General features: G+C 35.8%; 1 protein-coding gene across 1 annotated transcript; it reads left to right on the top strand.

The window, feature by feature from the left end:
• The first annotated feature begins 153 nt into the window (after positions 1-153).
• syne3 (spectrin repeat containing, nuclear envelope family member 3) lies at positions 154-26,745 on the top strand. The gene is made up of 18 exons (XM_081347112.1): positions 154-289; positions 1,729-1,887; positions 4,531-4,703; positions 5,638-5,947; positions 6,807-6,962; positions 8,493-8,837; positions 9,765-9,901; positions 10,295-10,469; positions 11,982-12,164; positions 12,998-13,141; positions 13,457-13,591; positions 15,002-15,163; positions 17,908-18,080; positions 18,520-19,078; positions 19,927-20,085; positions 21,665-21,838; positions 22,411-22,452; positions 26,128-26,745. The coding sequence occupies exons 2-18, from the start codon at positions 1,744-1,746 to the stop codon at positions 26,317-26,319; spliced, it is 3,363 nt and encodes a 1,120-aa protein (XP_081203238.1). The 5' UTR covers positions 154-289; positions 1,729-1,743; the 3' UTR covers positions 26,320-26,745.
• The last annotated feature ends 1,231 nt before the right edge of the window (positions 26,746-27,976 follow it).

Here is a 27,976-nt window from a genome sequence, read left to right as displayed (position 1 = left end):
TTTATTATTACATTTCTTGCTACATATATTTATTCCATCTAAGATCAAATCAGGTTAACGCCATGTTAACGCCCGCTCCTTTTTTGAATAATTTCGGCGCGCAGTGACGTGCACTCATCGGTTACTCAGCGGATGTGCTGCTTCTGCCTGCCCGATCTCCTCCTCGACCAGCCCAAGCAACTGACAGGCCTGCATTGACTTCCTGGCGGATCACAGTAACTTTGTAGCTCGAAGAACAACTTGAGGTCATTTCTTATCATAAATACTCGCATCAGATGCACATATATCCGTAAGTACTTCCACTTTGTCGATTGTTTAAGCTCTGAATACGCCGTTATTTCAGTATAGCTGCATTGCTGTGCTGTGTTACTTTCTAAACACAAAGTTGACAGCTTCAAAAGTGTGACACTGAGGGATTTAATGCACTTAACTGTGTCTGCATGGTTCAGTCAAGGCAGTAATCCTCTATATTTTGTTGTTACTCTGAATTGTATCTGACTTTAAGGTTGAATTTATGTTATATTCAGACTCAGGCAGAGAATAGACCTTCAACTGCTCCATCATGTATGCAAATGCATTGTCGTGTAAAAGAGGGCGTGTGGTTGTTTTGGTTGTGACTTGCCATGATTATCTGTTTATGTTTATATCATGTTAAAAGTGGACAAATTGTTTCATTAAAGGGGGTATTTATTTCTTACAATGAATCTGCAATTTGAGCCAAGTATAATTGAGCCATTGGACTATAATTTCAGTGCAGTTTACAAACTTTACAAACCTAGAGATCCCCTATTCAGAATAAATTCTGTATAGAAATATATATTCTATACATGCCCAAAATGTATAGATATTTTGTATGTGTATGTTTGTTCACGTTCCCACTGCATAACCTTCAAGACACCTAATGGTTGAAAACCAAGGCACTAGCAAGGGGATTACAGTGTGCTCCAGATTGGATTGTTTGTGTATTTTCGTATGAAAAGGGTTATGGGAATGCCAGAGAAGGGAATGCTGTGGGAGATATGACTCACACAGGAAAGTGGCTTGTAATCCTTTTTAAGGCTCCCTCTGTAAAGAAGAAAAAAGAAAACATTTGGCTTTGCTCTTGTTTTGAAAGAAAATATGTGCGTTAGCCACAAGGAACTGTGTTTTGTGCCCCCTAAGAAAAGTTATGCGGCATTGCTGATGTACAGGGTTTGGCGGAAACATTGTGCTGTTGGGTGGAGGGGTTAAGTTAAGTGATTACACATATTGTATGGCACCCAAAAGGTTTTTGGTACAAACCAGCTGCCAGGGGGGATTCATGAACTATCACCATTTGTGAGCAAAGCAAACCCGCCAAATTCCTATAATTACTACAGCTTGTTTGTTCTGTAAATTTATAGGGGATCTCCTTCCAACAGTGTAAGATCCTGCTACAATCGTTACTCTTACTTTATTTTATTTTTTGATGGCAGTTTTATTGCAGTGTTATTTACAATGCATTTTAGCAGAAATTATGGTTACAATTTTAGATTTTTTTTAAGAGAAATTCCTTAACTGTAAATATTTTATATTTATATATTTGACAGATCCTTTGTTTTATCCAAAGTGACTTAGTTGGTCTAAGTATACAGTTTTTCAGTATATTTTCTAGGAATCAAATCAATGACTTGGCATGGATTTACCAGTGACATTTTAAAGGGTGAAGACATATGTATATATAATATGACCCCTATGTTTTTGCATTAGGTCAGCCTTAACCTAATGACCCAGCAAGAGCAGCATGAGTTCAAGGAATGTTTGGAGGAAGCCCTGTCCTGGATGCAGGCCGTCCAGGAGAGGCTTAAACAAAATGATAACACCCAAGGGCCCAGATCAGCGCTGGAGGTCAGGCTCCGAGAGACAGAGGTGAGACCTCCCTTGACCTTTAACCTATTTAGAGCTTGGAATAGAACTCAAATAGAACCATTTCAGTTTCTCAAATGTGTCTCATGTTTGCTAAAGAAGCTATTGTGATCATTAGAGCTGGACGATTTTGGAAAATAATCTAGTTGCGATTTTTTTTTTTTTTTTTTTTTTTAATGCGATTGCGATTTAATATGCGATTTTTTTTTTTTTAAGCTCTTTGTCTTTTCTATTATTCAACAAAAACAAGCAATAAATCATTGTAAAATAGAAAGGGAATCTTTAGGCACCTCATGAGCCGATCAATTATTTTTTTTATCTTATTAATGAAACTTAAAATATTTAATTACATAATTATAAGTAGGCTTACTAATAGTAATTACACATTAAAAAAGTAAATTGATACAATTACATGTTAATAATTTGAACAAATATAGCTTCAAAACAAATAACAAAGAGGGGAAAAAATATTACAAGCAATAAACAAAGAGTGCTTTCAGTATTTAAGAGTAGGCTGTCTGAATGTTTTCATTTCTTTTGAAATTATAAGATGTGGTTTGTCCTGTCTGTTTAATAACTGACTGTGTCACATTAATTTCGTGTCATAAAACCATTTTGAGATGCAAGTACATTTGACGTAGACGGAGTCGCTCACAGTCGCATGCTCAAACGCTCTTCGCAAAGCGCGCGCGAGTATTTGTAATTGAAAGCAGCTTCTGTCGGTGATTGTCATATTTTTTAATTCATAATTTTTTTTAATTCATAATTTTTAATATATAAGTCAACTGCATTCCAAGACATATGATGCCTTTGTAGAACATTTGTAAGTAAAATACCGGCGGGCGAGACCGCGCACTACAAAAGTAACATCACGCAGACCGCGCGTATCTCATATCTTGTGCAATGAAGCACGCTAATGTCCTTGTAATTCGCTTCAACTTTTCCGAACTTTATTAAAGATTATTTCTCGTAAGGTTCGAGTGGTGTCGTGTGTGTGTGTGTGTGTGTGTGTGTGTGTGTGTGTGTGTGTGTGTGTGTGTGTGTGTGTGTGTGTGTGTGTGTGTGTGTGTGTGTGTGTGTGTGTGTGTGTGTGTGTGTGTGTGTGTGTGTGTGTGTGTGTGAGAGACAGAGGAATTAGAAGCAAGCAGAATACGGTTGTTTATAAAGCACACGCGTCATCACGTATCTGTGTTTAAAACTAAGCTCAGACATAAATCTGAAATTATCTTAATCGATACAGGATCGTTGGAGAGAATCTATAACACAATATCACATAAATTAAACATAACCTGTTATTTCCTGTAGCCAGGTCTATATGCGTCGCGTGCCAAGTTAATGCTTCATCTGCAGTGCAGACTGGTTTACTCTCGCGTGTCACGTGACCAGGCTATAATCGCAGTTTGTGGTTAAAAAATCGCATTTCATCATATCGCGATATTATCGCAAATGCAATTGATCGTTCAGCCCTAGTGATCATTTCACATTACAGCTGCACGATTAGGCTAATCGTTAAAGGCATACTATGCAGTTTCCGTTTTTGTCAAACAGTGACCCCTAGAGTCGCTGTGGAGTACTTGTATTTAACGTTACTGTCGTAAATCCACACGCGGCCTCTTCCGACCGCGCTTTCTTCGTTTTCTTCGTCGACTATGCCATGATTCACGTCTGTAATGCGTGCTAGTGTCTTCCATAGAGGCTGCTTCATATGTTGTTGATGTATGTGACGTCGTGCCGTAAAGCAAGTCGTGATTCTCGCGAGATTTGTCGGGGTGCCACCTCTCAAACTTGCATTGCTGATTTGCCAGCGGCGTCCCCCCGCTTTGCTATCGGGATGATTCGCCCTACTATGAGTTCGTTTACCATAGAAATGACTTCGAAGCTGTTATATTAATGTACAAATCTTGCATAGTGTGCCTTTAAAAGATTGTGATCTCGATTCAAACACCCTCTCGATCTTATTCCTAAATGACAATGATTCAGCTATGTCTATTAAAATCTTTGACAAGTACGATCACAGTGAACTTTCAGATCTGCATGGCGCTGCCGCAGAGAGAGCATTTGTCATGTAGGCTATAGGTATGAAACCGCTTCACAAACATACTTTTTTCCAACCACACAGTATCAATATTTCTGTGTTGCAATAATTAAAATCATTACAGAAGTACTGGGATAAAAGCTTACAGTAGCGATCAAAATAGAGTGACGGTTCAAATTAAGAATGTATTTACATTGTTACACCAGTAGGTGGCGACAAGTGACTGTTAAGAAATGTATTTGTCATTGAATCTTTCATTAAAGAGATTCATTAAAAAACACTGATTCATCCAGTAATGAAACAAGTAAAGTTTTTATTAGTGAGTCATTGAATCATTCAATCAAACCGATTAAAACATATATCATATATAAATAAATAATTTACATTATTTTAGATATTTTAAATAGATTACAACAAATAACATTTTGTCAGAACCTCTATGTTATTTTGTTGTTTATTTAGAATTGAGGGAGAATCATGATCTCTATTTTAAACAAAATAATAGTTGTCAATTTATCCAGAATCGTGCTGCTCTATTTCACAGAGATAAATTGTATATAATCTCATCTGTTTAAAAGTTCCATTAAGCATGACTTTTCTTTGTTGTAAAGAAAATCCAAAGCTCAAAGCCTGAAGGCTACGTGAAGATGGACAGGGCGCTTGTGGCTTCTGAAGCTCTGCTTCGAAATGGAGATGAAGAAATGAAAAATCAGACTTATTCGAAACTCAAAGATCTGAAAGCGCTCTGGGAGGAGACGTTAACCTACATCATTCACTGTCACAGGTACAGATGTTGTCCATAGGTTGACCAATCATATCACCAATGTGTCACCAGTCATATTCACTTGTACTTAAATGATACTTAAAAGTGTCTTCCTATCCACCTTATTTTTCAACACGGAAGTAAGGTGTTTTCTGTGAATGTGCGAGACTTTCGATTTATTAGCTGCTATAGGGAAATAACGAGAAAAATATAACAGTAAACTGTAAAACTGTTTTTGCTACAAACCAGCGTGTTTATAATAATAAAGGACACTACTTTAAAATAATTAAAATAATATGGTAAGAAATACCAATTTGCAGTATCAAGCAGTATAATGAACGAGCTGTTTTGTACAACTAAAAATAACTGGAAGCAAATTATACTAGAACAGTATAATTTACAGTATAAATATACTACAGACACAATTCTGAAAATTAAGGTGGTTATTAAAAAAGTATTTGTATATGGTGACATTTGCAATATGACTTTTGCCACTATATTATTACAGCCATTGGGGGAATTGTCCATTTCTGGTGGATCTTTTTTGGTTCTTTTACCTCAGATGTAGAAACTTTTACGTTTACATGATTTTCAATCAGAACGTATTTTACCATTCAGTTTTGCACAAAATATTTTGCTCCATCAATTTTCGATTAGAATTATTTTTTCAGTTGTCATGCAATTTAAGACCAGGGATAAAAAATGTAAAAAAAACATTATCCTTAAGGGCAACGTATCCTGTCGTAACATATACTGTATATTAGAGCTGACAAATCAATTAATTGTGATTAATCACATCTAACATAAAAGTTTTTGTTTACATAATATATGTGTGTGTATATATTATTATATTTATATACTGTATATGTTATATATATGTCTGTGGGTGTGACCAATCAGAATATAGAATATATAAGTATTTATTTCTTTTATATTTTTTGTTCCCCTCTGATAGTCGTATCGAGTGGGTGTGGCTGCACTGGAGTGAATACCTAAAGGCCCATGAGGAGTTTGGGATTTGGCTGGAGAAGATGCACAGGGCTCTGGAGCCCCTGCTTGAGATGCAGCTGGGTCTCCAAGAGAAGCTGTGGCAGGTGGATCATCTGCAGGTCCTTCACAGTGACATCCAAGCCCAGGCTCAGTTTCTGGAGAGGCTCCTGGATGAGGCTGCAACCCTGTTCGACCGGACCGAGGACCCCAGTGTAAATGAGCAGGCTCAACAAGGTCTTCAAGATGCCTACAACCACATTCGAGACCGAGCACAGGTAAACCTTCATCTGTTCAGGTCAATAATTAAAATTCAAGGGTTTAGTTATCACTGACAACCAGAACAAATGTGTGTTGAATCATTTCAGAATGTTTTAAGGCAATTAATGGAGTGCAATTTGTTCTACAATAAAATTATGCATTTGAAGAATTTGAAAACCTTTGAAGCTGCATTATATTGTTAATGTTTCATAAGGTTGTTCAGCATGTTAAATAAGTTAAAAACAAAAGCCTTATAATCTTCCATTTCTTTTACACCCACTTTTGAAGGTCATTCAAAAGTTCTAGTTTCAAGATATATTGTTCTTCAGTTCTTCACTGCTGTCACTGACTGGTTGTAACTTGTTTTGATCTTCCTTAGTTATTATTAAAGAATGTATTATTAGGGGTCTACGTAAGTTTTTGGTCGGTAAGATATTTTAAATGGTTTTGAAAGAAGTTTCTTTTGCTCACCGAGACCAAGATTTTTGGGGAATTATACTGAATCCAATTAGGGTCCATTTGACCCGCACCATACAGGCTGTAACCAGAAATCGAAGAGTGCTTGAGGGTTAAAAGAACAGCATTTATTTGAAATAGAAACCTTGCAACAATGTAAAAATCTTTACTGTCACTTTTGAACAATTTAATGCATCCTTACTAAATTAAAAGTATTATATTTAGTTAAAAAATGTGAATGGTAGTGTGTAATTTATAGTATTTTTATTTATAATATAGTTTATAATTTAACCATATACTTAATGCATCAATCATATTTATTGCTGTTACCTGCCGAATTAATTGAGTTTATAAAATATAATACTGTAGTGTCAAAGATATGACTTTGTCCTTTAATAGAAATGCATTACTTATTTGCAGGAAAGGTTGGCATTGGCACAGAAAGTAGTAGAGGAGCACCAGCAATACCAAAATTGCTTTCATAAATTCCAAACCTGGCTGATGTCTAAAACAGAAGAAGTCAGCCGTTTCAGTGACATGGAGGATACGACACAGAATAGGCTGAAAGCCCTGCAGGTACACTGACCTACTTATTTGGGGGAGGGGAGGTCAGAATGATCAACTGGGAAAATCATCCCTGCTTTGGAAGCCAAGCTGTGGATAAGTCATTCCAGTTTAGCCGAGTACTTGCTAATTTGCGTCCTCATTCTCATTTCGGGCTACTGTATTAAAGGGGGCATGTGAAAAATCGTATTACTATGTCTAAAACTATGTAAAATCTAGTACTATGTAAACATGCAGAACCTTAATTAAGTAAAACATGTATTGCAACCATAGATGCAAAAGCAACAAATAAACATTCATAATAATGAATAAACACCATTTCTGTGTTGAGGAACTTGAAGGAATAATGAGGAAGTACTGCTATTTCCAAACACCCATAGAAAATTATACTCCCCTATAATATAAATGGTCTCAACAGAATTAATAAAACTATGAGCTGACGGCTCAGAAATTCCTTTCTGAGCTGTTCACATCCTTGGACTTATTCTTTGTTTCCATAGCAACGTTCACCATGCCAAAATGGATCCATGACTTTGTTGTTGTTGTTGACAGGAAGATACTTCATCATTACATTCATTCATTTATTTATTCTATCTCGAAATATTGAAGAACAAAAGAAAAAAAAGTATAATCAAATGGGTCAAGGTATCTCCCTGACTGCCACAATGCTGTGCGGCTTCTTTCTTTGCCACAGTCATGTTTGGCTTGCTCCCTGTGGGATTAAGGAGTGATTTTCTGTAAAGCTGCTTTGAAACAATATGTATTTTGAAAATTGCTATACAAATAAACTTGACCTGACTTTCACTGTTGAGGCTGCTGCCATTTTGCATATTTTTTATATGATGGCAGTTAGAGTTTGACAGAGATGTAAACAGTGGTAATTGATGGTGTCAATGTTGGGCAAAAATACAATGATTAAAAAAATTATAATAATTATAGTAACTTTAAGTATAGTTATTAATAGTTATAATAGAATAGCTATAGTATTTATAGTGGTTATAATAGAACAAGTAACAATTATTAATATTAATTATTTTTTATAATTTAATATAATTGTAGATTATACAGTGTTATTTTCATATTATTTATTGTAGTATTTAATAATATTTTGAATTAGCTTTATTTTCAGATTTCATTTTAAATTTAGTTTACGTTTTTAGTAAATTATTATTAATTTATTTGTATTATTATATATTATTATATATAATTATTTTAGTTTGAGTAATTTGGTTAGTTGCCAAGGCAGCATTTCTAATTTTCTTTTATTTTGTCAACTTAATTTCAGTTATTTATTTCTATTATTAATGTAATAGATTTAGTTGTAGCTTTGTTTAACAATAACAACAATGATGATATATGGAGTTAATCATTGTATATTCTATCTGTAATATTTCAGAATTAATGCTCAGTGTACACATCGAGATGGTCATCTTTGGCTATTGATCACATTCCACTTCTTATTACATGTTAAGAAGGCCTTGTTGCAAATATATTATGAAGAATTTGTACAATGAATCATAATGAATTCATTATTCCCCCCAGGAGCTGAATGCTAGTATAGCCCAAGAAGAACTCACTCTCCAGCACATTGAAAGGTTGTCTGAGGCGGTGAAGGCCAACACGTCTCCAGCAGGTGCGGAAAAGATCACAAAAGAGATGGAGGAGTTAAGGCTGGCCTGGCAGAGGTTACGCCAAGTGCTGGTGGAGAATCAAGAAGAGCTCCAGAGCTCACTGGACTCTGAGAGCGAGTATTCAAACCGCTGTAAGGAGCTGTGGGCGGACCTGGGGCAGATCAGATCCCTGGTCCAGAACCTCAGCAGTGAGCTGGAGATCAGGGATGGAGAGAGGACCGAGGAACACTTGGTAGCTCAATGGAAGACGCACACGGTAAGCATTCTGTTAATTTCACTCACCACTCCCAAATACTTTTAATGCCTTCTTGTAGGACACAGATGGAGACTCAACATATTTTTGTGACAGCTCATGACACTTACAGTGATTTAGGAATGCCTTGGGTAAATTCCTATTGAGGGTGTGACAGTAATTTGATCCGTAGTAAATCAAATTCTACAAGAGCTCTGTGGTGTGGCATACCTCCTAAATGATGGACACACAAGAGTGAAATGTTGTGACACTTTGTATTCAGTATTTCAGTGCAAACATCTTGCGTCTTATTCACTTACTGCATAGGGCTTTACCACGCACAATCACCTTTTTTCTATCTAAATTCGACTTATTAGACATTGAGATGATTTAATTACATTTTCTGATTTAAACTTAACAAAAACAGTGTCAGAAGTTGTGCCATGGCATAATATATGTGATAAAAACAGCATAATGTAGGTATTGTAGATAATATTGCTGTTTAAGATTAAGTTTTATATATATTTTTCATTATTACATGACATATTTGAAATTATAAATGGCCATCTTTCCAGGGTGCTTTCACCTGCCTCTGGCCTAAGAAACTGAGATAGGCTCCAGCCCTATGACCCTAGAAGGTCGTATAAGGATCTATAAATATTAGTACCCATATGCCATTTGCATTACAATTAAACCTTTACTGAAAACACCCAATCAATTGTAGATGATTATAATGGCATTTGTTATTAAAAGTTATTAATTGGACCAAGATTGCTGTTAGCAGTGGGGGAAAAACCAACAAGGATGAAAACCTTTTTTTTAGATCAATGAAAGCTGTCCTGGACCCCATGTGGAGAAATCCTGCATTAATGCCCTGCTTGAATGAGCTCCCTTCAAACTCATGATGTGTGTACTAATTTTATTGATTAGTTCTCTACATACACATTTCAGAGGGTGCGCAACAAGCTCATCGCAGAGGAGCCCGGGGTGGAACAGCTAAAATCCCGGTTGAAAGAGCTATTCCGATTCCCACAAGATTCTAAAAACCAGTCTGATGAGGTGCTAGCAGTGGTAAAAGAGTACCAGAGGTGAGCAGCAACCACACACGCACACCCAAAGAGCCTCCGGCAAAGGAGGAATGAGGCTAGGAGAAATACTTTGATGGATATTTTATTAATCATTAGCTATTAAGACTGACGTTGGTAAACATTCCATCATGCAGACACAACAGGAGGATCGTCACATTCCCATTGTGTTACTGTCAATGGGATGTCACTCACACAGGTCTAGTCAGCCGTAAACAATGTGTATCCAGCAATAAAAGAGTGCTAATGTAAGCACTTCAAACAATTAGTGCATTACACACAGGGTTTACTGCATTTATTTATGCATTTGTTTTGTGGCAGCCATCTGTTGAAAGCCCTATAAGCTCATACTGTAAAGGACTACTCAGTAGAGTTGTTTTGTGTTTCCTGTGACAGTGTGAAAGGCAGATCTTTCAGGCTGTCCTCTGAAAGCGAGACGAGTCTCCGGCAGATACTGCAGGACCCTCTGTATGGCTTCAGCCAGTGGAGTCAGATAGTTTCTCAGGTACTGGAGGCTTCCGCCGAGGTGACGGAATTCTCCCATATCGCTCTGCTCGTGCAGAATATAGAGGTAAATTATTTAAAGCCACAGTTTTCTTGAAAAAGTGTGTGAGCGTGTGGTCTAGAAATGTGTCCCTCCAGATACACTACTGTTCAAATGTTTGGGGTCAATAAGATTTTTTTTTGTTTGAGACATGAATCCTTTTATTCAGCAAGGATGTATTCAATTGATCAAAAAACACAGTAAAACATTTATAATGTTATAAAAGATTTCTAGTTCAAATAAATGCTGTTCTATTCATAAAAAAAAAACAGTTTCCACAAAAATATAAAGCAGCACAATGGTTTCAACATTGATAATAATTAGAAACGTGTGCTTGAGCACCAAATCATCATATTAGAATGATTTCTGAAGGATCATGTTACACTGAAAACTGGAATAATGATGCTGAAAATTTAGCTTTGCATTTTAAAGTATATTAAAATAGAAAAAATTCATATAATTTCACAATATTGCTGTTTTTACTGTATTTTGATCAAATAAGTGCAGCATTGGTGAGTGTAAGAGACTTCTGACCACAAACAGAACAGGATAGGTCTGAAGCAATTTTTTGACTTAGTTACATTGTACTTATTCAAATAAGTACTGAGTAATATTAATTAACTACTTACTATAGAGTTTGGGTTTGGTTTAGGGTTAGTTACTTGTAATTATGCATAATTTACTGTTATTACTGGAGTAAGTACATGTAGTAGTATGTAACTATGTCACCTTAAAATAAAGTGTTTCCAGTTTTTGGAAATAATTAAAAATCTTACCAAAATAATTCAATTGTGACCTGACTTTCAGGTTGCATCATGCATTGCATCATTTAGTAAAGAATTGTGTGAATCAAATCATTCAGAGCAAATATTAACCCCAGGACTCAACAAAAAGACACTTTTACTCTAGTGTGGCCCCTTCCAAAAATGTAAATTTAATTAATTAATTAAAATTAAATACATATTTAACAAAAAATGTAATATGTTTTTTAATTTGCAATAATAGCTGGAAACTATATTGTTATGTAACTCGATTGCTATTAATTCATAAACACGCTTGCTCGGATATTATCGCTTATGGCGCAAAATGCTTTCTAATTTATTTATAATTTTAGGCCATTCTAAATGGTGTTTTTAGGGTTATCTTACATAATTCTTGCAATTTAGACAAAACCTAAATTAAAAAAAAAAAAAATAACATTATAAATAACATTACTGTGTGATGCTGTGGTTTGAATCTCTCTTATATTGGGTTTTTGTTGAGTCTTGAACACCTCATGCAGAGATTTGCGCTGTATTGAAGATAAGCCTTTTTATTTATTTTTTACTCTGAATGCACCTGATTTACACTTTGTTTTGAGGAAAAAAAAAAGGTTACAAATGCAGTTTATGCTACAATCTGTTGTGGATATGATCATATTGTATTTAAGCATTTGAAGTGATTTTTGCCTTCATCTCAGCACCTTAATTCAGTGTTGATGCTTTGTTCTCTTTGAAGTTATTGAGTGTGCTCTTTCTTCTTTTGTTTTGTTCTTTGTAGAAGTTGCTTAAAAACAGCGTGCTGCTTCAGGAGCGCTTGAGTTTGCTCCAGGTGAAGAGTGATCTGCTTAGCTCTGTTTTTGGCCAAGAGAAAGCTGTTGATCTGTTGGAAGAGCTCAGCGGGGATATGAGGAAGAGAGAGTTACTCCACAGCCAGCTCCAACAGCGCAAGAACCGCCTGCAGGTACACCAACAGCCAGAGCTCAAAATGTTATTGTTGTATACAGACTGTACAGACCCCCGCCATTAGCCATAACATGCATAGTCTTACATAACAGAAAATATGGTCAAAGTCACAGCTTATCATATCTGGCTGAAAAAAACTAGAAGCCTTGTTTGTTTGAATAAATGTATGCAGGCAGATAAAGTTGTAAAAATAACAACATATTCTTAAATTTTTTTTATAGAGTTATCTACCTTTAAATGAAGAGAAATTTTTATTGGTATTTTATCAATGTCTACAGCAAATATGAACAATTTTGGTATTGAATACAAACAGATAAAATTAAAAAGATAAAAAAAAAACTGCAAAAAACATTTAAAGAGAAATATATATGTGTAATATGTTAATTATAATGGAGGAAAATGATAAAGTACAAAAAAGTCTAATGTATATCTATATATATATATATATATACAGTACTGTGCAAAATTAGTATTCTAACAAAAAAAAGGCTATAAGCCAGTTATTAATATCTTTTGCTGCTGTGTGTCAGTACCAAATATCAGTTTACATTTCCAAATATTCCATGGAAAATAATTTTATTCAATTATTATTCCAAATCACTTTCTTTATTTACTTTTTTATTAAAATATTATTTATTTATTTATATATATATATATATATATATATATATATATATATATATATATATATATATATATATATATATATATATATATATATATATATATATATATATATATATATATATATATATATATATATATGTGTGTGTGTGTGTGTGTGTGAATATAAATTATATAATATTTATGTTATCCTATGTGCGCCCTCAGGGTTTGATATCAAAGACGAAGGACTTTTCCAATGCCTATGACTCCATACATAAAAAACTGACCTTCATAAAGGAAATGTTTGTCAAGACGGATGGACTTCAACCTGACATTCTAGCCAAGAAGAGCCAGGCCGATCAACTCCGGGTGAGCAGCAGAGAAAACACAAGCGTGTAGCTGTTTCAGTCTTCAAAAAATGTTGCTTTTTGAATTTCTTTTTAAACAGCTGTTTTGGTTTTAATCTCTGCATGTGGTAAGCTGTAGACGTACAGTGACTTTTGATTAGATCGTCTTTCAGGCACTCACTAAAAGAGTCATGTGAATAATTTAAGGAGCTAGGAGTTATGTCACGCTGAGATCAATGTGTTTGCGCTGGTTGATCAGAGTGGCTTGTCCAGGTGGGAGCGGGAAAGACTCGCTAGTGGCAGACTGAATGTAAAATGAGTGTGCATCTATCTGCAGGTCATTAGAAAGGACTTGGAAGATTGTGAAGCCCATATCATAGCTCTGGAGACGCTGGTGTCATCCAACCCTGCTAACAGAACAAAGTTTGAGCGTCTGAATGGCGACTGGAAATTGCTTTATAAGGCAGTTCGGGTAAGATCTGTTCTGCTTGAGGTTTTTTGATTTTCTCCCCATATTGTGTTTTTTTTTTATTTCTTTTTTTCTTTTTTCGTGGAACACAAAATGAGACCATTTGAAGTGTTTGTGCTGCTCTTTTCTGTACAACAAAAGCAGACTACAGTAAAGTAGTAAATGCTATATTGCAATTTATCGGAAGCCATACACTACGCTAGCTTTGTGCGGAGTATTTGTAAGCAGAGTGGAAATGAAGTTGAGATTTTTATTTTTTTTTTTAAGTCGGACTGTCTCTGTCTTTCTATTGCTCCAAACTCCAATACATTAACCAGCAAAATAAATCCAATGATACACTCCTGGATTTTTTAAATGCTTTTGAAATAAGTCTCTTATGCTCACTAAGGTGGCATTTATGTGATAAAAAACTGTGATATTGTGAAATATTATTGCAATGAATAATGAGTATTTTCTATTTGAATTCTTTTAAAATGTCACTTATTACTGTGATGTAAAGCTGAATTTTCAGCATTATTACTCCAGTCTTCAGTGTCACATGATCCTTCAGAAATAATTTTTATGATGCTGATTGGGTGCTCAAGGATGCTTAATATTTTTGTGAAAACCATAAAAAAAATGTTTTCAAGAGTCTTTCGTAAATAGAAACTTCAAAAGAACAGCATTCAATGTATTTTTTGTGGAATTTAAAAAAATATGTCTATAGATCTTTTCAGACTGCAGTCTATTGAAATTATATCATATTTTATCATATTATCATACTCCAACATCGCACTCGCAACTGTACAGAAATTGTATGAACACAATTTCTCTTGTTACATCATGTCCCCAGACATCCGTAATACAAAACAAAACCTGTTGAAAGACTTTTACAGCAACTGTGGCAAATTTAGCTATGAAGTTATGAATACGCATAAGCTCAAATGAGATTTTAGAGCTGTTGCAAAAGGAAGATTTTCATAGAGTAAATTAATTTTCTTCTTTGGTGAACTATTCCTTTTATTCCTCAAGTTTTTTTGCATCGTTAATTGATAGAAATATGAAATTCTTAATAATGAGGGGAGGATACATACATATATTTTTACTAACCACTTCAAAAATGCCCAACTTCACAAGTGATTCTGATTTAACCCTGAAGATCTGTGGAAACCGCTGAGATCACACCCCGGTTTCCATACCTCCTGCTGTGTGTTGATCATGATGGTGATGAAGAAGATGACTATGAAGGCCTTGATCAAACCTCCTTACTTCAGTTTTAATGCGCACTTGTGGCATGAAGAGATTTTTATTTTATTTTATTTTTTATAACAGATACCAGAGTTTATTGCACTAAAATCCTTCTCAAGTCTGTTTCAGCTTCATAATGCAATGTATGTATGTATTTATATGTATGAGTGTTGTTGTTCATTCCAGATGAAGGTGAATGAAAGTGAGGAGAACATTGTGGAACATGAGAGTTTACATGAAAACATTCTGAATTTGGAGAAGTGGTTGATGATCATGAGACAGAAGCTGGAGTCGTTTCGTGGATCAGATGGGGAATGGAGCATTGATAACCGCCAGCATGAGGCTGAGGTACGCCTGTGAGCTACACTTATATGGAGAGAGAATTGTGTCTTTTTTACATGCAAGAAAATAAATGATCTGAGAGAGAAAAAAAAGTTTGAGAGAAAAAGTTATTACACTGATAGCAAAAAAGCATTTTATGAGAGAAAAAAAAAATATTTGAGAGAAAAAGTTTTCATACCAATAGCAAAAAATAATAATATTTGAGACTAAAAAAAGTTTTGAGAGAAAGTATTTTCTCAGAACAAAAAAAATATAAATTTGAATTTTTTTTTAATTATTTCTGAGAAAAAAAATCTCTCTCAAAATACTTTGAAAAAAACTCTCATATATATATTTTTTGCTATCAGTGTGAAAACATTTTCTTAAAAAAAAGGGGGTTTTCTCAAAACGCTTTTCTTTGCTCTCGATGCAATTTCTTGCTCTCGTGTCAGGATTCTGCTTTGACTGTGAGAATTGTGTCATGGGCGGGGCCACGTTCCTATTGGCCAGTCGGGTGAGCATCGTCTTGTCTTGGGAGTCGAACTGAATCATTATACCATTGTTCGGTTCACCGGCATAGATGCCGCCTCTGCCTTAGTAGTTGAGCACGGACACTCCAATGTTTGGGTAAGATGATTCACGGTGATCATACGCCTGGTTCAGATTACAAGAATTTTGTGTCTGTTACGATAGTCACGGTGTCAGATTACACGATTTTGACTCCTAAAAATCTTGTCATGTCGTGGATGGACAAGAAATATGTCAGACTACACGTTGCTTTCCGACCAGTCACCGCGAGCCGTCTCACGCACACACACGCACTCACTCAAATACACACAGACACTTACTGTGCTCGCTCGCTCACTCAATCGCGCGCGCGCGCGCACACACACACACACACACACACACACACACACACACTGTAGCTCGCTCACTCACTCGCGCACACACAATCGCTCACTCGCACACACACAATTGCTCTCGCACGCACGCACACACACACACACACACACACAATCCGTTGCACTCACTCTGACTCACATAGTCACTCTTGGCGGAACCCGTCGCCCAGAACCGAGCAAGGACCGTTATGCCGGGGTTTCGCCTGGAAAGCTCTATAGAAATCTGGCACTTTGTTGAACGAAGTTAAACTGAGAGAGCGTGACGTTCACAGACACCAGAATGAACGAGCTTACAATAACGTTCATCAGGCAGTAATACAGTATGCTACTTTCAGTTCACGTTCACCCAAAATATGAACGAGTTCATGAACTATCGTTCAATGAACCGTTCAGGCACAACAATAGTGCTCAATAGCATCTGAGATACAGATGCTAAACAACACATGAATAAAAATCATTTTAGGTTATAGTTAAGTTATAGGTTCAAACAGGAAATGTATCATATTGACCTTAAAACAAAATAGTTTATTCTGAGTCCGAGTAAAACTGTGCAGGAGGTTGTATATGATGAACTAGGGCTGGGCCTGGGCGATATATCGGATGACATTGTTATGGGCATCTCGTCAGTAAAGCCGGTTCCTTGATTAGTAGTAAATCGCCATCTCCTGCTTTCAGATGAAGCGGCATTAACACAGAGTCGTAGTTCACTGACAAGCTGAGCAATATCGCATTAATTATCGCAGGCAATACGTCCGTGATCTAAGATCACCATGAATCATCTTACCCAAACATTGGAGTGTCCGTGCTCAACTACTAAGGCAGAGGCGGCATCTATGCCGGTGAACCGAACAATGGTATAATGATTCAGTTCGACTCCCAAGACAAGATGCTCACCCGACTGGCCAATAGGAACGTGGCCCCGCCCATGACACAATTCTCACAGTCAAAGCAGAATCCTGACAGAGCAAAGAAAAGCGTTTTGAGAAAAAACCCTTTTTTTTAAGAAAATGTTTTCACACTGATAGCAAAAAATATATATATGAGAGGTTTTTTCAAAGTATTTTGAGAGATTTTTTTTCTCAGAAATAATTAAAAAAAATTCAAATTTATATTTTTTTTGTTCTGAGAAAATACTTTCAAAACTTTTTTTAGTCTCAAATATTATTATTTTTTGCTATTGGTATGAAAACTTTTTCTCTCAAATATTTTTTTTTTCTCATAAAATGCTTTTTTGCTATCAGTGTAATAACTTTTTCTCTCAAACTTTTTTTTCTCTCTCAGATCATTTATTTTCTTGCATGTAAAAAAGACACAATTCTCTCTCCATACACTTATGGCTTAGTTACTACAGTTAATGTTGCTTTTATTAAGAAGAGTACATGAAATAAACATGACAAAGCTTCTGATAGCTTTTTATGATACTTGAAGGATCCCATTTAAATCTATAATGGTATTACTATTATGGTTGTATTTTATTTGAATAATTGTTTAACCTGTTGATTTATTTGGTTTAGTAATCTGAAGTAATCCCTGAATATTAGAATACAGTCCAAGCTGAATAATAATTAAACATTTGTTGTCAGCTATTTTCATTATTACTTTATGTCAGTTAAATATTGCAGCACCTGTATTTTGGCAGAAAACATGAATATATCATGCTATTGTTTTGTAAGAGATAACATTCTACACTTCTATAAATGCATTTGACCTATTCATAAATGTATTTGACAAGATTCAAATACTTGATGTATTACTATTACAAGTCGCTTGAGTCATGACACAAAAGCACACAATGTGCAGGATATGAGCACATGAATGTTTGCTTGTGCACACATGACTCAATCTTGTGTCACTGTTGTTGTCCTCTAGAGGGCGCTCGGAGAGTTTCCAGAGAAGGAACTTCAGCTTCATCAGACGGAGGCTCAGGGTCAGACCGTGCTGGCCAAAACCTCGGAGAAAGGCAAAGTTCACATCGTTCAGGACCTTAAACGCCTTCGAGAGTCCTGGACGTCCCTCCACACGCTTAGTCTCAATCTTTACAGGTTAGGAGAAGGAATGCTTGCAGGGTGTTGATGGTATTAAATGGACAGAAACTGTGACTCAAGAAGCATAATTGTGATACAATTTTGTCACACCTGTTTAAAAACATAATAGGAATTCCAAAGGGCATATTTCACATTCTGTTTTAATTGCAACCAGTTCACCTACCCATGTTAATCTCAATTATTGTTGATTGCTATGTGAATCCGTTCTGTGTTTACTAGTCAGGAGATCTAGAATGTAGCATTTCCTATTGAACTATTTATTTTAAAGGCGATATGTGTAATTTTTCATTGTTAAAATACTTATCCAATTAAAAAATGTTGGCTGATTAATTGCCAACATGGCCAATATATTTCTCTTTATCACTACTGAATATAAAATTAAATTAAAAAGGGGATTTTTGACAACATATTTGTTACTTTAACCGTCACTTGTTAGGCTTCTAAATGGACATGCTGCCACAGGCGACCAAGATTCCCTATCACAGAAAACTGAGTTCCTGCTGGACAGATGGGCTGGCGGGCATCACCAGGGCACAGCTTCAGACTTTGAAGTGGGAATTGCCACAGGTGACAAAGGACTGGAACAGCATCAGAGATTCCTGCACAGACCAGAATCAACAGATCACCCAGAGCCGGAGAGGAACATTGAAGCAAATCCGGATCAAAATCGAATTGTGGTCTCTGAGGGCATCACAAGACCTGGACGTTCAGAGGTCTGGAGAAGAGAGAAGACTTACCAAGACCAGTCCATGGATGATGAGGTGGATGCAGTCATGTCTGGAAGTGACCGTACTGTGAACAGGAAGCAGATATGGATAAAAGGCTCTTACGGAGATGACTTGCTTAGGAGCGGTGGCCGGACTGGTGAATGGGTTGAAGAACACATAGCAAGTTCTGGGATTGAAGACCTGGATATGCAAGTCAAATACGGCTTTTCTGATGATGCACAGATCCCACCTGAAATGACCAGTGCTGCTTATGGCTCAACTGATCAGGTTAGGATGATTCAAATATGATTCTTGTCATTCTGACTGTCACCATTAGGGCTGGCATTATATAAAAAACGTGCAATATATTTGTAGCGATTTTTGCATGCGATATAATTAAATGACATAGTGAATATGGCAGTAATTTTATTTATTGTCGATTCATGCATTTTTCATGTATTGTTTTATTTAAGCATGTTGTTAATGCGTCGTTATACTGGTACATATACACTACTGTTGTTCAAATGTCTGGGGTCTGTAAATAACATTTTTAAAATTAGTATTTAAAAAGTATTTAATTAAGTTGATTTAATTAAGTATTAGTATTTAAAAGAGTATTAAAAAATGAAATAGTCATCTTAAATTGTAATAATACTTCACTATAGTAATGTTTTAACTGTATTTCTGACTGAATAAATGCAGCTTTTGTGAGCATAAGAGACTTCTTTCAAATACATGAACAAAATCAGACCGATTCCAAACTTCTGAGCGATACAGTCTTTTCTTCCTGTTAATTTAGTAAAAAAAAAAAATAAATAGTAACATGTGGAAAACATGCCTTAATTATTTTCAATTGGGGTAATAAAGTTTTTTTCTGTAATTTACTTCATCAAACATTTTGAGCCATACCCTGGCACCAGTGGCTGTTTGGTCAAAATGTTACTTTGAAGGGAGGAAAAGCCTTTAATTATTTCAGAGCAAATGCATTAAAAGAGATATATCATCAAAAGAACTAAGAATATATCATGATAATATTTTAGCTAGATGACTCAGCCCTAAAGCCACCATTAAGCATGCTATACCTAGGCTTTAATAATAAACGGACAGAGGGATGTCTCTTTCCATTTCTCCTGTAGATGGGCTCTCCGGGGCCCCAGCGTCATGCTGATCTGGAGGCCCAGAGGAGGGAGTTTGAAGCGTGGCTTCACAAGGAAAATGACAAACTCACAGGAATTCTGAACAACCAAATATCCCTGAGCGCTAAAGAACTGAGGATAAGACAGAATACACTCAAGGTTGGTGGTGTTTGTTAATTTTTTTTGCTTTCTTTTTATCTGTTTTTGATTAAAGTTTCATGAAGAGTCCAAAATATCAAAAAGTGTTCGAGTAAAAAACAATCTTTGATAGCTTTGATTTCTTATTCAACAAAGCGCAGTGTGATATTTTACTTTGGTCACAGAGAATATGCTGGATAATTTTCTATATGTGAAGCTACACGTTTGTGAGAGTCTGGTGTGTAGTGTGTGTTTCCATCAGTGTGAATGTAGTTGCAGATCTGTGAAGCTTTGAAAGGCTTGTGCTCGGTTGTTACCCTAGGCTTAGAAAAATTCAAACTTCACAAATACCTGGAAGCTGTCATATCTGATGACATTTGAGCTGACAGCCACTGTGCCACATTTACTTTTTTTTGTTCAGTCACAGCTTCACAGCTCAGATTTGGAAAAGCTCTTGAACGGCAAGTCATAGGTGGTCTTCCTGTTGAATAATACCATGAAATAACATCAAACATCTTTTGTAGATTGTGCTATGCGAAGAAGCCGCATTGAGATTGTTTTCAATTATTTTAATATGATACAAATAAAGATTTGTATCAGCTTTAAAAGATACATAATCAAGGTTTTATATTAACAACTATGTCTCTATTTGTACAAAATGCTACACATTAATGTGATTTTGGATTTTGCACACACAAGTTGTATTTTATTAGTTTAAATGTAGTTGTGCACGCTTGTTAATTTGTCAAATAGATGGATAGTTGTGCACACATTAATAATTAACACCAGGCCTATTCATTTGTAGTTGTTTGTGTGTGGGTTGTGAAATGCTTAAAAACAGCGAAAAGAAAGTCTCAAAATCCAAATGAATCAAATGAGATCGACTCAGAAAAGACGTCAATGAATGCACGCGTGTCACCTGATCCACACATGCACATCTTCTTTGTTGCATGTGCAAATAGGAAAACATTTGTATTCACAAAAATGTGTCTATTTGTACAAATTGCTACACATTCATTCAATTTTGAATTTTGCACACACAAGTTGAAAGGCATGGATAAAACATTTCTGCAACATGTATCAAGTTCATTGATAAGTGTGCTTGCACGTGTTAATCATTTTGATACTATATTCATCCCATAAAAACACTGCATGTTCTCTGGGGACCTTTTCCTTCTCACTTGTTTCATTTTGATTAAGTGCCCTAGTAATTATATTTTACTGTATTTTTTTATAATTTCCATAAAATTCACTGAGATATTACTGTAAAATGTCATACAAATGCACAGGATATCCATGTACACTGTCATTCAAATGTTTTGGTGTCAGTAAGAGAAAAGCCGCTGTAAGACACTTACAAAAAAACTAACTGACCCCAAACTTTAAACTGCTGAACTTACATCAAATTTTTTTTTTAAATAACTTGTTTGATTTATAGATGGCAATTTGCTAAGGCTGAATTGGTTGGTAAAAAATGTTGAAACAAAGGGTCAATTTTGGATTTGAAGTAATTGGATGATGATCCAGTTATGAGCACAAATCTTTAACAGCCACACACACACAAACCCCTACTAGTAACTCTGTCTTGATATCTGTACAGGGTTTACGTGCCGGCGTAGCCTGGGGTCAGAGTCAGTTCACGAAACTGATGTCTGGTCAGCAGAGTAAGTCAGCGGAGGTGGACATAGAGCTAGAAGAGCTGCGCTATCGCTGGATGTTATACAAATCCAAACTTCAAGAGGCTGGTGACCTCAGAGGTCTGCTCAAACACAAGGTGTGAAGAAAAAAAATTTTTCCTTTTATATTAAATTACATTCATTTCTATATTTTGTATTAGATTTGATTTGTCAAAATAGAATTTGATTACATTTTTCCTCAAGAACCTATGTCTAGCTCTTTTTCTTTACATTCATTACATTTTTTGCTTGTGCCGTGAATAAATGTTTTAACCTAAAGCCATCATTTTGAAAAATTGTGAACAAAATTGTTATATGATGAATATCAGGAAAGAGTCATATATCATCTACTACAGTGGTTCTCAATCCTGGTCCTGGGGACCCACAACTCTGCACATTTTATATGTCTCCTTTATCTGACACACCCAGTTCAGTTCAGAGCTCTTTCCTAACGAGATGATGATCTGAATCAGGTGTGTTAAATGAGGGAGATATACAAACTGTGCAGAGCTGTGGGTCCCCAGGACCAGGATTGAGAACCACTGATCTACTACATGATTTCTCCATTAACCTATGAAGTTGTTGGTGTAGTATCGTGTGTCCACCAGTAGGGGGCAGCAGCTTGTAGCCAGATCTAACTAAATAAAGCAAATGTTTCTCTTTGTTTCAGGGTGTCAGTGGACAAGAACAGGAGCTTGTCCGAGCTGGAAAGGTAGGTTTGATTCATTAAACATAGGTCTTGATGCTGTGAGTGGGCTTGTGTTTGAAGTGGGTTTCAGAAATCTCTGAAGTTTGTTTGAACACTCTTTGAAAAGAGAGTATTCCCTTTTAAGGGTGAGAACAGAATTGAGTGCAGTGTTTATTTATTGACACAACAGGGGCTGGTGAAGTTTGTTTCTACAGTACAAACACCGTGTTACAGAGTCAGGTGATTTATACCTGCAAATTGATTTAATTTAATATATTGGAGGAGGGTATTTTTATTAGCACTTTGTATTAAACCTTGGCCTCATAGGCTATTAGATATTGTTTTTTTTACTCAGATCTGGCTCCATTCTTGTGTGGAACACCCATATTTTATGACCAAATCAATTTCTGATGGCCAAAATATATATATTTTTATAGCACATTTCACAGCAAAGTGAAGTGCTTTTACAGAAAAATATTGCAGCTCTTTTAGCAGTTCAAATCAACTATATATATATATATATATATATATATATATATATATATATATATATATATATATATATATATATATATATATATATATATATATATAGCATTTCACTCTGAAATATGATACACATTACGGAAGTAAAATGGGATGTGAATGGCGTTTCATGTTGACTTAAAAAGTTTGTAAGCACTCTGAAGTGAAGGGGGACACTGTTCAGCTGGATTAGTAGGAGGTCTTTGAAATAGAGGAACATGAATAGCATTTTGAAAGCCTGAACCAAAGCACTGTCTTAGCCCCCAAAGACAAATGCTATTTTTTGGCTCAGTTGGCCGCTTAGAAACATCAAGGCAGTTGCTCTACTCCATCTCTCTGGGGAGTGTGTTAATCTTTCTGAGTAATTTCTCAAATTTATCGTGTTCACACCTTTTTCAGCACCTCTTTTCCCACTCTCTGGCCATCTGTTCATGAGCGGTCATGTCTTCTTGAGAAGAGACGCAGGTGCCCTGCTGACTGCATATGAAAGGCTGCTCTGATAGGCCTGCTTTATTTACATAAGCAGATATTAGTGGATGGAGATAGAAATGTTGTTTTGCACATGCAGCATTACCTTCCAATTATCAAGGCTATTCACAGATGCTTTGGTTGAACTAGTTCTGCAAAATATGCACACACACAAAAAAACTTTTTTGAATCGTTATGAAATGGGGCATCCAAACATAATGCCAATTAATTAGGAGGGTTTTGTTTGTTTGTTTCTGGATGCTTCATTATCATTTACTGAGTGTTATTAGAGTGATGTGGTTTAGTCAGTGGTCAGTTGGCTAATTGATTTATGTATTTTTATTGAAATATTTTCTATAAATTACATTTATATTTTATTTATATTGATTAAACTTTATATTTATTATATACTGTATTTGTTTATATATATATATATATATATCAATATGCTTTTTATTTATATGCAATATGCATATATAAAAAAAGCACTTTTATACCTATGGGTATAAAAGTGCTTTTTACAACGCATATTGATCACCACATCTTTTAAGATTCCTTTTTAAGCAGTATTATATGTATATAATATGAGTTCTTTATGTCCAATTAGTTTACTAATCTTTCAAGCAACCAATCATCTATTTAATTGTACAAACATGTAGTTGTGTGTGCACACCCCTACTGTAATTGCATTTTTTAGCATCTGCTACATGTCTCCTACTTTTAACCAACCATTCCAGAACATATTTTTCTCTTGGCTGTATTTTGCCATTGCAAACGCGTTTAAAGCTGCTCATTAATGTATCATAAGACCACACAAGCAAATGTTGCTCACCTGAACCTCAGCGTCTGACTCTGTCGTGGAAACCGTCATCACCTTCTGCTGTCATTATCATGCAGGGTAAATACACACTCTGATTGTCTCCGTCACTGACCAAATACAATCATCTTTTGAAGATGACACTTCAGTTGTCAGTGAGGTAATCTTTCTGCCACTAATTACAGGCTCCTCACATAGAATATATAGTTATTTGTTGTGATAAAGTATATTTTCCTATTGTATAATTATCAAGCCAGAACGATATGATGATTGGATGATGTGTATCTGTAAGGACATTACGCCAGGCCTGAGCACTGCTGTAATTACCTTCCACTGTAATTACATTTTCCTCAATAGAGGCTGACAAGAGAAAGAGTGGAAAGAGATTTCTGCTTTTCATCCTCCCACATTTCCTCCTCCTCACTTCCTCGTACTTCTGCACTCTCTCTCAAACACAAAGTAAAAGTTCCCATGTTCCTCAGCTTCGCTACAGAGGCGTTAAATAGAAAGGGTCGTATTAAGTTCAGATATCTCACAGTCCGGCGCTCAGAGCGATGGCGGTTGTTGAGCTGCTGTAGGTGGATATTCACTCCCACAATTCCACAGGAGCTTGAAAAACTTCCCTGTGCATTTTATCAGGTAAACATTTATCCGTGTGAATTAGTTTTTTTGGCACCCAGTGAGTCATCTAGGCAAAAAGCTTCAATCATTGTGATGTTTTAATCAGATGTATATTGAATGAGAGATGTCAAGTCACAAGCCAAGATCTATCTTTTTATCAAGGAGTTTTCTTTTTTGTAATCTGACGACTTATTATATGAGATTTATGAGGGATTTGTTCTGCCCTTTCATCATCCACCAGGAGAAAAGTATAAGTCCAATAGCTTATAAGAGTAATGGTACTTTTTTATGAGCTGGCTATTTATAATAACTTCTAAAACTCATAGAAGTATCTTTACACTCAGAATTTGAGCTCATCTTGTGTACACATTTCTGTAATAAACTCTAGTTGTGAGTAACCCTACCTACCTTGGCAGCATTTTTAGGTATCATAAGGCACCAACGACTACTTATACCAGTGTTCTGAGATGTGCGCTTGGGACAGCATATCTGCATTGGCTGGACCAAACAGAAATATAAAATGTTTAATGCAATTTGAGGATAAGAAACAACCATTTATAGAACAGTTAATGTCAGATTTTATTGCCGGTTTGTTATACGTGTTATTTAAATGTTCGGCCTTCAGGTTTTGAAATTTCAGTTTTTCCCTTCGAGTAAATAGGTATTGGCCTTGCATGTCCAAAATGCAATAAATACATAGTTTTAAAGTAACATTTAAAAAATCTTTCTTAAATAATGCAATCCTAGAATTCACTGCAACCAGTTAAGGTGGAGGTTTTGTATAAGTTTTTTTTTTTTTTTCAAAACTGAAAACTTTTCTTGCATAAAAAAAATTGTGTTATGTATTTTTTGTATCTCATTTATTTTTCATGAGAGCAGTGATTCCCAAACTTTTTTTTTTTTTTTCAGCGAACCCCTTTTTGTCCTATAATATTACCCCCTGAGATTTAAAATGTTTCAATAACAACATGTTCTTTGATGTCGGTTAATTAAGCTTTTCATCAATCACTCATTTGAAATCAGTCACTTACAAAAATGTGTCACAGGTCAAGATTTTGCCTTGTGTGTAAATCACACGGACAGTGTTGTCATTCATTTTCAATGAGAGTTAGCGATTTGCTACTGCAAAGTTGAGCAGTGACTACAGTGAATCTTGTGTGATAAACAGCTGGACACTGTAGTCATTTGAACACACCTGTAGAAACTCACTAGGTTTTGTGATATAGCCATTCAGCATGTAACGGCATCTGTGGATGTGTGTTTTGCAGACGAACAGCAGTCTCGGATTCTTGTACCGCGTGTGTCGCGTGGCTCTTCCTCTCCAGCTCCTGCTGTTGGCTCTTCTGCTGCTGGCCTTCCTGCTGCCCATGATGGACGAGGGCACCAGCTGTTCACTGTCCAACAACTTCGCCCGCTCCTTCAACATCATGCTCCGCTACGACGGACCTCCGCCCACTTAAGCGTCGACAGTCCAAAGCAACTTTTTAAAATGCGCCAATCTGCTCTTTTGTTTATGTAACAAATACTTCTATTTTTTATCAATGTTCTGTTAACGTTTTAAGTCATTTTATTTTTAGTTCTCAGCTGCTCCACCATACACCCACAAGTGGACGCAGCAGATCAGAAACTGTGTTTGTGTGTGAGAGAGTGAGAGTGAAAGTGTGAGTGGGTGGATGGCATAGATGCTCACAACCTGCTCAACATGATTCAAGCTGTTCATTTCTCTACAGGATTTAGAGAAACCAATGCAGCCTTTACAAAGAGCAAAACTCCCTTAAAGACATCTACTCAGGAGCCATTGCAAATTCCTTGCGTTTTTATTTTCGTTGTATGTTATTGCTAGTTTCTAAATGTTAAAGGCACAGTTTGCACACAAAAAAAGAAAATTCTGTCATCATTTACTCACCCTCATGTCCAAACCTGTTTGACTTCCTTTCTTTTGTGAGATATTTTTGAGACTTTTTTTGTCAATGCAATTAAAGTCAATAGGGTCCAATCATGTTGTTTTGGACCCCAGTGGCGTTCATTAAATGGATGAAAACATTTGTTCAAAATATCTTATTTTGATAACATGAGGGTGAGTAAATGATGGCAGAATTTTCATTTTTGGGTGAATTATCCCTTTAAATAATTTTACTGTGGTATGTCTTATATTTAAACAGAATTGTGCATGTTTTTATTCATACGTCTTGTTTAAATTCTGTTGTTTGCTATTTTACTCAGGCCACTCAGAAACTAAACTGTGTTTAATAATCGGATTTATCTTATCACTGTGTTGCGGGTATTGATTCTGATGTCATTGAGTCATGATGGATAAGACCACCATGTAAATATTTCAAAACTAAGCTCAGTTTTAAGTGTTCTTCATATATTGGTGAGCTTTAGAAGAGGAAATGGTCAAAATCCACACAGACATTCCTCTATCACTCCAAAGCAAAGGTGCTATGCTCATGCGTTCATGTAATTGACATTTTTCCTTTAACGGCTTTTGGAAATTGAGATTGCAGAATCACATTGTTGGACTTGACTGAGTTTTGCCATTGGCTTGCCTCTGATTGTTGTTATAGGTTGTTGTATGTGCTTTTTTCTGGCATATTTTATGCAGTAAAAATAGCTCTGTTTGGGGAGAATTGCCTTTTTTGAACACAATTTTGGAACTCTGACCTTCTTGGTCTTTTTTTGGTCTCAGCTGGGTCTCAGAAGTTAAGCTCAGTTATTCTTTTTTAAGACGGCTTCTTTAAGGTCATGGTTTGATGAAAGGAATGCCTTGATTTATTTATTTTTTTGGTCCAGAACGAAGGCTTCTTTGTCTTTCAAAGCTGGCTTTTTGCAGTGTGAGACACATTATTTAGAGGCTAATTGCATGGCTTTTCAGCTTTAAGTAGTATTACACAAGCGCACAACGCTCTGAACTGCTTTTATCCTGTAGCAAAATGCCATTTTAAAATCATATTCAGACCTCTCTGCATATCTCTGCTATGCTAAAACAGTAATATCCGTTAATATGTGATGCACTATGTAATGTTAAATGCATTAATAGGAGTGTGATAGTCTGAAAGAGACTTAACATAAAATATGCTGCATTTTCTAAAAAGAAACCGTAATATTGAAGCTCAG

This window comes from Scardinius erythrophthalmus (genome assembly GCF_964197995.2).
Source record: "Scardinius erythrophthalmus genome assembly, chromosome: 19".
In the NCBI taxonomy this organism is placed as follows: Eukaryota; Metazoa; Chordata; class Actinopteri; order Cypriniformes; family Leuciscidae; genus Scardinius; species Scardinius erythrophthalmus.
This window is presented reverse-complemented; position numbering and strand designations above follow the sequence as displayed.